Here is a 10,699-nt window from a genome sequence, read left to right as displayed (position 1 = left end):
TGTAAATATACTGTATCTACATGTATCTCTCTACAGAATGTAGAATATATGTTTGGAATAGTTGGTGTTCCAGTCATTGAAGTAGCTATGGCAGCTCAAGCCTCAGGAATCAAGTATGTGGGAATGCGCAATGAACAAGCCCTAAGCCACCTTTTTATTACTAAACCAGCTCTCCCCAAATCATGTGATATTAACTACCCTTACATAGACTACAGGAGCGTGTAGTGTGTGAGGGTCAATTTCATAGCTTTTTTGCATTGCTAATTATGTCTGCCTGTCTGTCTGACCCTTTGTGTGTCTGTCTGCCTGTCTTCCTGTCTGTCCCTCTGTCTGTCTGTTCCTCTCCAGTCCAGGTGCGTGTCTGGTTGTGTCTGGACCGGGACTCATCCATTCACTTGGTGGAATGGCCAACGCTAACATGAACTGCTGGTATGCTAGAACTCCACAAACAGAAGACCCTACTACTCATGTTCAGTGGCCTTTCAAAAGAAGGGATGCTATCCGCACACTGCAAAAAATGATCTGAGGACTCCAAACTATCTCAGCTTGTCAGTTGATGTCATTGTGTGATACCTCTCTCTCTGTAGGCCTGTGATTGTTATTGGAGGCTCCTCTGATCAAAACCAAGAGACCACTGGGGCGTTTCAAGAGTTTCCACAGGTACCGATTCAACCATGATATTTCTGACTATTGAACATTAGGGGGTTGTTTCCCAGGACACAGATTAAGCCTAGTCATGGCCTGAAAAGCAAACTCAATAGAGAATCTCTGTCTGGGAAACTGGCCCTAGCAGTTTAATTGCTGAAAGAGGAAATAATTTGTTATTTGTGGTCCTCTTTCTCTGTCAGGTGGAGGCATGCAGATTGTACAGTAAGTTCTCTGCTAGGTCTAGCAGTCTGGATATGATCTCCTCAGTGGTAGAGAAGGTATACAGTCTACTCTGACTCCCTCTGTGTAGTCCTCTTCATATCATTTGGTATCACCTGCAATTGTCTGTTTTCTGACCTCTAATTTTCCAGCTTAGCAAGGTACCTTAACTGCTTCATAAGAGCACAGCACAGCCTTAATTGATCTGAATGGAAGGGTGTTTGGTCTGTCTAAGGCAGCACGCAATAGCATGTATGGAAGTCCAGGTGCTGTATACGTAGACATATCTGGGGACATGGTCAATGCTAAATTGGACAGGAGCAGAGCCAGGTTAGTGGCCATCACTGTCTTTCATCCATTTAAAATGTATACTAATGCGTTACTGTTGAATATGTATACCTCTGAATTCACATCACCGTAGTCATTTTTATTTTATCTTGTTATACCTTTTAACGTCTGAAGTGAACCAGAAATTAAATTACTTAGAAAATATAGCACTATATCAAAATATTCTCATCAGAGAATAGCAATAAGCCTCGATAGACCTTCATGATGTATTTACATATGCAATACAGTTGCTAGGTAACATGTTTAAATTTTGACCTATTATTTATTATTTCCTTTGTCAGAGAGGTGCCCTGTAGTCCACCTCCTCCTGTGAGTATGGCTGACCATATGGCGATCACAGAAGCACTGGCGGTCCTGAAAGGAGCCAAACGGCCTTTACTCATCATTGGCAAAGGTAGGCATTGCTTTTTTAATAGCCAGATAATCTGGGGGAAACGGAACTAAAATTTTGCATAATTGCGTCAGATACTTGGTTAAGGTCTGGGGAGATGTTAAGAGAAAGATACTAACGCCACTTGCGAAGTTTCCACCCCCCTAAACGGAAACTCTCTGCAGGTTTCAGGCAAGTTTATGGGCCAAATGTCCCCTCCCCTTCTGAAATTGAAAAGATGCGAGTACCTGCGAAATCGTGATTTGTCCAAATGATTAGTGGTGAAGAATCAGCGTACCGGAACAAAGTTGTCACATCCCATTCTGTTGACAGACGCTACTTCCAGTTATGTTACGTGCGTCTGTCCAGGGGAGATCAATAGCCAGCTGAGACGCACTGTAACACATATAGCACTGTACCACAGCCGGGGCGGCAGGTAGCTTAGTGGTTAAGAGCGTTGTGCCAGTAACCGAAAGGTCGCTGGTTCTAATCCCCGAGCCGACTAGCTGAAAAATCTGTTGATGTGCCCTTGAGTAAGGCACTTAACCCTAATTGCTCATGTAAGTCGCTCTGGATAAGAGCGTCAGCTAAATGACTAAAATGTAAATGTACCACGGTTCAGTCGAAAAACAGGGCCACGTTCAGTCGACAAATGTTGTTGACATGATTTCTCATTCTACCTGTCCGAGAGGCACGTTCGTTCTACATGCTATATTTCTATCTGAACGTTGCACAACATTTTGCTCAGCTGAATGCATCCCAGTTGTGAAGGCCAGTCTGTTGAAATCCATGTGGCAGTGCCCTCTGTCTGTGTCCCTCTGCAGGTGCAGCCCATGGAAGAGCAGAGGGTGCTCTGAAGGAGCTGGTGGAGGGGTGTGACCTGCCCTTCCTGCCCACCCCCATGGGTAAAGGGGTGCTGCCTGACAATCACCCCAACTGTGTTGCTGCTGCCCGCTCCAGGTCAGCCTCTCCTTCTCTCAGCTGGCATCATATTCATGTACAGACCATTGACTGTATTAGTAGGACCAAGAATTTCCCTGACCATTTGAACAGACCAGGAAATTCCTGAAATCCCTATCTATAACTAGTCTCTCCTGGCCAGGTCATGTCAATGTAAACTGGTGTCAATCAAACAACTACACTACTCCTATAACTAGCCTCTTTTCATTACATTTTGTTTTGTTCTATCTGATTGTGTTATTTTCCCTGCTCTCCTCCTCCTCTCTTCCTATCCTCCTCCTCCTCCTCTCTTCCTATCCTCCTCCTCCTCTCTTCCTATCCTCCTCCTCCTCCTCCTCTCTTCCTATCCTCCTCCTCTCTTCCTATCCTCCTCCTCCTCCTCTCTTCCTATCCTCCTCCTCTCTTCCTATCCTCCTCCTCCTCCTCCTCCTCCTCCTCCTCCTCCTCCTCCTCCTCCTCCTCTCTTCCTATCCTCCTCCTCCTCCTCTCTTCCTCCTCCTCCTCTCTTTCTATCCTCCTTCTCCTCTTCCTCCTCCTCCTCCTCTTCCTATCCTCCTGGTTCTATGGTCTTGGTGGGGACTGCAGAGCTCTGCTCCAGTCTGATGTTGTGGTCCTCCTTGGTGCCAGGCTCAACAATATTCTTTTTTAAAGAAACAAGCATTGATTGTCCTGCAGCACAGCTATGTGAATTATTATATGGATTATAATTAATGGACATTTATGTAAGGGTCGATAGGGAAAATGAAGTCTGACATTTCTAAGAGTACAAACTTCAGAAGCCTTTTTAAACCTCAAATACACTACACGTTTTAAATGTCCTGCATTGCAGGAAAGTTCTCCTGCAACAAGGTGATCAAATTAAGATCCTACATCTGTACTCGATTCAGTTTGTTTCGTTTCTACTCCTCATCTTTACGTTCAGCTCCTGGAGTACGTTCACAAAGATGGCTGGAAGTATCCAGCTGATACAGAATGGTGGACCACGTTGAAAGAGAAGATGGTTGCTAACGCAACAATGACAAAGGTGTGTTGGTGTGTCCGTCTGTGACCTGTGACCTAAGCAAGTTAGATTCTGCCTGTGTGTCTGTATTACTGACTCTTTGTTATCTGTGAAATAACTTGACTTAAATCCAACAGGTAAAATTATTACAGTATTACTTTAATCAACAGAATACATTATGGTACATATGTAGTATTGCTCTTAAATCCAACAGGTAGAATACATTATGGTACATATGTAGTATTTTAATCCATAGAATACATTATGGTACATTGTAGTATTTAGGTAGAAGACATTATGGTACAGATATATTCTGAGTCTTGTCATAGGCATGTATGATCCCGTCCGGTCAATTCCCTCCTATTTTTCCAGCACCCGGCCTGGGATTCGAACCGGCCACCTTTCGGCTACAGGTCCAACAGATAGGCAGCTGCCTGCAACGGTGTCCGCTTCTCATTGTCCTGTAGGGAAGAGCAAAGAAGTGTTATAGCCATTTCATATTCAGCTAGTATGGATACAGGAATACATTTGATTTTAAATCGTACTAGTTTAGCAATACATTCTTATGGCTTGGATAATTCAGCTGGCAGCTGGATATTTATGGCTCTAACTAGCCTATACTGCAACTAGGCTACATACTGCAACTAGGCTACATACTGCAACTAGGCTACATACTGCAACTAGGCTACATACTGCAACTAGGCTACATACTGTAACTAGGCTACATACTGCAACTAGGCTACATACTGCAACTAGGCTACATACTGCAACTAGGCTACATACTGCAACTAGGCTACATACTGCAACTAGGCTACATACTGCAACTAGGCTACATACTGCAACTAGGCTACATACTGCAACTAGGCTACATACTGCAACTAGGCTACATACTGCAACTAGGCTACATACTGCAACTAGGCTACATACTGCAACTAGGCTACATACTGTAACTAGGCTACATACTGCAACTAGGCTACATACTGCAACTAGGCTACATACTGCAACTAGGCTACATACTGTAACTAGGCTACATACTGCAACTAGGCTACATACTGCAACTAGGCTACATACTGTAACTAGGCTACATACTGCAACTAGGCTACATACTGCAGGCACCCTATTCCCTACATAGTGCACTACTTTTGACCTGGGCCCTGGTCAGAAGTAGTGAGCTATAAAGGTAATAGGGTGTTGTTTTGGACATATCCTTTCTGTACTCCAGCAATTTAAAGGATGTTGCCTCATCAACCCCAGTGGCCTAACTAACCCTATAGTCTCTGTCCCCTGTCGGTCTGTCCCCTGTCGGGCTGTCCCCTGTCGGTCTGTCCCCTGTCGGTCTGTCCCCTGTCAGTCTTTATTTTTATTTTTTATTTTTTTATTTCACCTTTATTTAACCAGGTAAGCCAGTTGAGAACAGGTTCTCATTTACAACTGCGACCTGGCCAAGATAAAGCAAAGCAGTGCAATAAAAACAACACAGAGTTACATATGGGGTAAAAAACATAAAGTCAAAAATACAACAGAAAATATATATACAGTGTGTGCAAATGTAGCAAGTTATGGAGGTAAGGCAATAAATAGGCTATAGTGCAGAATAATTACAATAGTATTAACACTGGAATGCTAGATGTGCAAGAGATTATGTGCAAATAGAGATACTGGGGTGCAAAAGAGCAAAATAAATAACAATATAGGGATGAGGTAGTTGGGTGGGCTAATTTCAGATGGGCTGTGTACAGGTGCAGTGATCGGTAAGGTGCTCTGACAACTGATGCTTAAAGTTATTGAGGGAGATAAGAGTCTCCAGCTTCAGAGATTTTTGCAATTCGTTCCAGTCATTGGCAGCAGAGAACTGGAAGGAATGGCGGCCAAAGGAGGTGTTGGCTTTGGGAATGACCAGTGAGATATACCTGCTGGAGCGCAGACTACGGGTGGGTGCTGCTATGGTGACCAATGAGCTAAGATAAGGCGGGGATTTGCCTAGCAGTGATTTATAGATGGCCTGGAGCCAGTGGGTTTGACGACGAACATGTAGTGAGGACCAGCCAACAAGAGCGTACAGGTCACAGTGGTGGGTAGTGTATGGGGCTTTGGAGACAAAACGGATGGCACTGTGATAGACTACATCCAATTTGCTGAGTAGCGTGTTGGAGGCTATTTTGTAAATGACATCGCCGAAGTCAAGGATCGGTAGGATAGTCAGTTTTACGAGGGCATGTTTGGCAGCATGAGTGAAGGAGGCTTTGTTGCGAAATAGGAAGCCGATTCTAGATTTAACTTTGGATTGGAGATTCTTTATGTGAGTCTGGAAGTTGAGATTACAGTCTAACCAGACACCTAGGTATTTGTAGTTGTCCACATACTCTAGGTCAGACCCGTCGAGAGTGGTGATTCTAGTCGGGTGGGCGGGTGCCAGCAGCGTTCGATTGAAAAGCATGCATTTAGTTTTACTAGTGTTTAAGAGCAGTTGGAGGCTACTGAAGGATTGTTGTATGGCATTGAAGCTCGTTTGGAGGTTTGTTAACACAGTGTCCAATGAAGGGCCAGATGTATACAAAATGGTGTCGTCTGCGTAGAGGTGGATCTGAGAGTCACCAGCAGCAAGAGCGACATCATTGATATACACGGAGAAAAGTGTCGGCCCAAGAATTGAACCCTGTGGCACCCCCATAGAGACTGCCATAGGTCCAGACAACAGGCCCTCCGATTTGACACACTGAACTCTATCTGAGAAGTAGTTGGTGAACCAGGCGAGGCAGTCATTTGAGAAACCAAGGCTATTTAGTCTGCCAATAAGAATGCGGTGGTTGACAGAGTCGAAAGCCTTGGCCAGGTCGATGAAGACGGCTGCACAGTACTGTCTATTATCAATCGCGGTTATAATATCGTTTAGGACCTTGAGCGTGGCTGAAGTGCACCCATGACCAGCACGGAAACCGGATTGCATAGCGGAGAAGGTACGGTGGTATTCGAAATGGTCGGTGATCTGTTTGTTAACTTGGCTTTCAAATACTTTTGAAAGGCAGGGCAGGATGGATATAGGTCTGTAGCAGTTTGGATCTAGAGTGTCACCCTCTTTGAAGAGGGGGATGACCGCGGCAGCTTTCCAATCTCTGGGGATCTCAGACGTTATGAAAGAGAGGTTGAACAGACTAGTAATAGGGGTTGCGACAATTTCGGCGGCTAGTTTTAGAAAGAAAGGGTCCAGATTGTCTAGCCCAGCTGATTTGTAGGGGTCCAGATTTTGCAGCGCTTTCAAAACATCAGCTGTCTGAATTTGTGTGAAGGAGAAGCGGGGGGGCATGGGCAAGTTGCAGCAGAGGGTGCAGAGTTGGTGGCCGGGGTAGTGGTAGCCAGATGGAAAGCATGGCCAGCTGTAGCAAAATGCTTGTTGAAATTCTCGATTATTGTAGATTTATCGGTGGTGATAGTGTTTCCTAGCCTCAGTGCAGTGGGCAGCTGGGAGGAAGTGCTCTTATTCTCCATGGACTTTACAGTGTCCCAAAACTTTTTGGAGTTAGTGCTACAGGATGCAAATTTCTGTTTGAAAAAGTTAGCCTTTGCTTTCCTGACTGCTTGTGTATATTGGTTCCTAACTTCCCTGAAAAGTTGCATATCGCGGGGGCTATTTGATGCTAATGCTGTACGCCACAGGATGTTTTTGTGCTGGTCAAGGGCAGTCAAGTCTGAGGAGAACCAGGGGCTATATCGGTTCTTAGTTCTGTATTTTTTTAATGGGGCATGTTTATTTAAGATTGAGAGGAAATTACTTTTAAGGAACAACCAGGCATCCTCTACTGACGGAATGAGATCTATATCCATCCAGGATACCTGTGCCAGTCTGTCCCCTGTCAGTCTGTCCCCTGTCGGTCTGTCCCCTGTCAGTCTGTCCCCTGTCAGTCTGTCCCCTGTCGGTCTGTCCCCTGTCAGTCTGTCCCCTGTCAGTCTGTCCCCTGTCGGTCTGTCCCCTGTCAGTCTGTCCCCTGTCGGTCTGTCCCCTGTCAGTCTGTCCCCTGTCGGTCTGTCCCCTGTCGGTCTGTCCCCTGTCGGTCTGTCCCCTGTCGGTCTGTCCCCTGTCGGTCTGTCCCCTGTCGGTCTGTCCCCTGTCGGTCTGTCCCCCTGTCGGTCTGTCCCCTGTCGGTCTGTCCCCCTGTCGGTCTGTCACCTGTTTTTCTGTCTGTGTCCCAGGAGCCAGAGTAAATGCCAAAGACAACAAGTGGCTCACTCCTCTGCACCGGGCCGTGGCTTCCTGCAGTGAGGTACGTGTACTGATACTGTCAGCCCTCACACACACTCCTGTGCATATGTGTTTGACTGTTAAGTGTGTTGTGATTTTTAAATGCACTTTAAACAAAGTTGAACATGATTTGAACTGTGTTCCTTTAGGAGGCTGTCCAGGTGTTATTGAAACACTCTACTGACGTGAACGCCAGGGACAAGAACTGGCAAACGCCGCTCCACATCGCTGCGGCCAATAAGGCAGTCCGCTGTGCCGAGGCCCTGGTCCCTCTCCTCAGCAACGTGAACGTGTCAGACCGGCGCTGCACCATGCAGCCTTCAGTGGACACCAGGAGGTTAGCAATTAGCATGGACATGATTACACACTGTAGTCTACACTTTATACCTGTCCTATCCCCACGTTGAGCTTACTGTGCATCCGATTACTTACAATGGTTGTATGTAGGGCTGTGACGGTAATTGGATAACCGTGACATTGACGGTTTTGGATGAAGAACGCCATGAAAATAAAATAAATCAAATCAAATCAAATTTTATTGGTCACATGCGCCGAATACAACAGGTGCAGACATTACAGTGAAATGCTTACTTACAGCCCTTAACCAACAGTGCATTTATTTTAAACAAAAAAAGTAAAAATAAAACAACAACAAAAAAAGTGTTGAGAAAAAAAGAGCAGAAGTAAAATAAAGTGACAGTAGGGAGGCTATATATACAGGGGGGTACCGTTGCAGAGTCAATGTGCGGGGGCACCGGCTAGTTGAGGTAGTTGAGGTAATATGTACATGTAGGTAGAGTTAAAGTGACTATGCATAAATACTTAACAGAGTAGCAGCAGCGTAAAAAGGATGGGGTGGGGGGCAGTGCAAATAGTCCGGGTAGCCATGATTAGCTGTTCAGGAGTCTTATGGCTTGGGGGTAGAAGCTGTTGAGAAGTCTTTTGGACCTAGACTTGGCACTCCGGTACCGCTTGCCGTGCGGTAGCAGAGAGAACAGTCTATGACTAGGGTGGCTGGAGTCTTTGACAATTTTGAGGGCCTTCCTCTGACACAGCCTGGTATAGAGGTCCTGGATGGCAGGAAGCTTTGCCCCAGTGATGTACTGGGCCGTACGCACTACCCTCTGTGGTGCCTTGCGGTCGGAGGCCAAGCAGTTGCCATACCAGGCGGTGATGCAACCAGTCAGGATGCTCTCGATGGTGCAGCTGTAGGATTTTTTTAGGATCTGAGGACCCATGCCAAATCTTTTTAGTCTCCTGAGGGGGAATAGGCTTTGTCGTGCCCTCTTCACGACTGTCTTGGTGTGTTTGGACCATGATAGTTCGTTGGTGATGTGGACACCAAGGAACTTGAAGCTCTCAACCTGTTCCACTACAGCCCCGTCGATGAGAATGGGGGCGTGCTCAGTCCTCCTTTTTTTCCTGTAGTCCACAATCATCTCCTTTGTCTTGGTCACGTTGAGGGAGAGGTTGTTGTCCTGGCACCACACGGCCAGATCTCTGACCTCCTCCCCTATAGGCTGTCTCATCGTTGTCGGGGATCAGGCCTACCACTGTTGTGTCGTCGGCAAACTTAATGATGGTGTTGGAGTCGTGCCTGGCCATGCAGTCATGGGTGAACAGAGAGTACAGGAGGGGGACTGAGCACGCACCCCTGAGGGGCCCCCGTGTTGAGGATCAGTGTGGCAGATGTGTTGTTACCTACCCTTACCACCTGGGGGCGGCCCGTCAGGAAGTCCAGGATCCAGTTGCAGAGGGAGGTGTTTAGTCCCAGGATCCTTAGCTTAGTGATGAGCTTAGAGGGCACTATGGTGTTGAATGCTGAGCTGTAGTCAATGAATAGCATTCTCACATAGGTGTTCATCTTGTCCAGGTGGGAAAGGGCAGTGTGGAGTGCAATAGAGATTGCATCATCTGTGGATCTGTTGGGGCGGTATGCAAATTGGAGTGGGTCTAGGGTTTCTGGGATAATGCTGTTGATGTGAGCCATGACCAGCCTTTCAAAGCACTTCATGGCTACAGACGTCAGTGCTACTGGTCGGTAGTCATTTAGGCAGGTTATCTTAGAGTCCTTGGGCACGGGGACTATGGTGGTCTGCTTGAAACATGTTGGTATTACAGACTCAGTCAGGGACATGTTGAAAATGTCAGTGAAGACACTTGCCAGTTGGTCAGCACAAATAACCGTCAAAACCAAGTATGATTTTCTCTCCATGAAATGTTTTATCGCCTTTATTTTAATGTAGATATACTTTATCCATAGCGGGAGTGTTAACTATTGATTATATGGTATTGTTTTGCTGACTTAGTTGGAGGAGATATAGACAGTTTAATAGATGGACTATCTTTTGATGCACCGCAATCACCAAATCTGCTCTATGCGCGAAATAGGAGAGAATCTTTGAAGGTCAATTCAGGTTAATTGAAGGGGGGGGGTGAGGTGAAAAGTGGGGACCGGGGGTAACTATAGTACCTCTAGATCTATAGCCTACAGGCTGGGGGTGGGTGGGTAGCCTCTGACCTTTGACCTTTTTCATTGTTACAGTAGATCAGAGGAGTGAGGTGAAAAAGATGGCTCTCATTGCAAAAAAAACAACATAACAACCTATTTGGCCACATTTCAGTTTCATACCTAACGACGATGAACCAGATGACTTGGACCAGCCTGTTTGCAGAATATGCGCAAAACCCATAGGCTACCTACTAAGAATTCCAGCACCACAAACGGGACACTGATAAGTGGCGAGCACTGCCAGACACTGGAACTCGTTATTTAGTCATAGGAATGGTGCCTTTACGAACGGTGGAGAAACCCGCCTTCAAATAAATGCTCTGGAAATTTGACAGACTATACGTGTTACTGGGGAGAAAGTATTTGTCTCAAACAGCGGTCCCTACCTTGTTCAACAAGGTGAAG

The 10,699-nt window shown here is 46.1% G+C and overlaps 1 protein-coding gene across 5 annotated transcripts; it reads left to right on the top strand.

Annotated features, from left to right (window-relative positions):
* Nucleotides 1–3,209, top strand: LOC121563337 (2-hydroxyacyl-CoA lyase 1-like). 5 transcript variants are annotated; one of them, XM_045218732.1, is made up of 7 exons: nt 1–113; nt 349–429; nt 588–660; nt 849–1,197; nt 1,497–1,609; nt 2,410–2,545; nt 3,131–3,209. In XM_045218732.1, the coding sequence occupies exons 4-7, from the start codon at nt 1,118–1,120 to the stop codon at nt 3,192–3,194; spliced, it is 393 nt and encodes a 130-aa protein (XP_045074667.1). In that variant the 5' UTR covers nt 1–113; nt 349–429; nt 588–660; nt 849–1,117; the 3' UTR covers nt 3,195–3,209. The 5 variants fall into 5 exon arrangements, with proteins under 5 accessions (XP_045074667.1, XP_045074670.1, XP_045074671.1 ...); XM_045218734.1 differs by lacking the exon at nt 1–113 and having other exon boundaries at nt 266–429; nt 849–870; nt 1,020–1,197; XM_045218733.1 differs by lacking the exon at nt 1–113 and having other exon boundaries at nt 266–429; nt 849–926; nt 1,020–1,197.
* Nucleotides 3,210–10,699: the final 7,490 nt, after the last annotated feature.

This window comes from Coregonus clupeaformis, unplaced genomic scaffold (genome assembly GCF_020615455.1).
Source record: "Coregonus clupeaformis isolate EN_2021a unplaced genomic scaffold, ASM2061545v1 scaf1756, whole genome shotgun sequence".
NCBI lineage: Eukaryota > Metazoa > Chordata > Actinopteri > Salmoniformes > Salmonidae > Coregonus > Coregonus clupeaformis.
The sequence above is the reverse complement of the archived record's forward strand: the minus strand, read 5'-3'. Positions and strand labels throughout refer to the sequence as shown.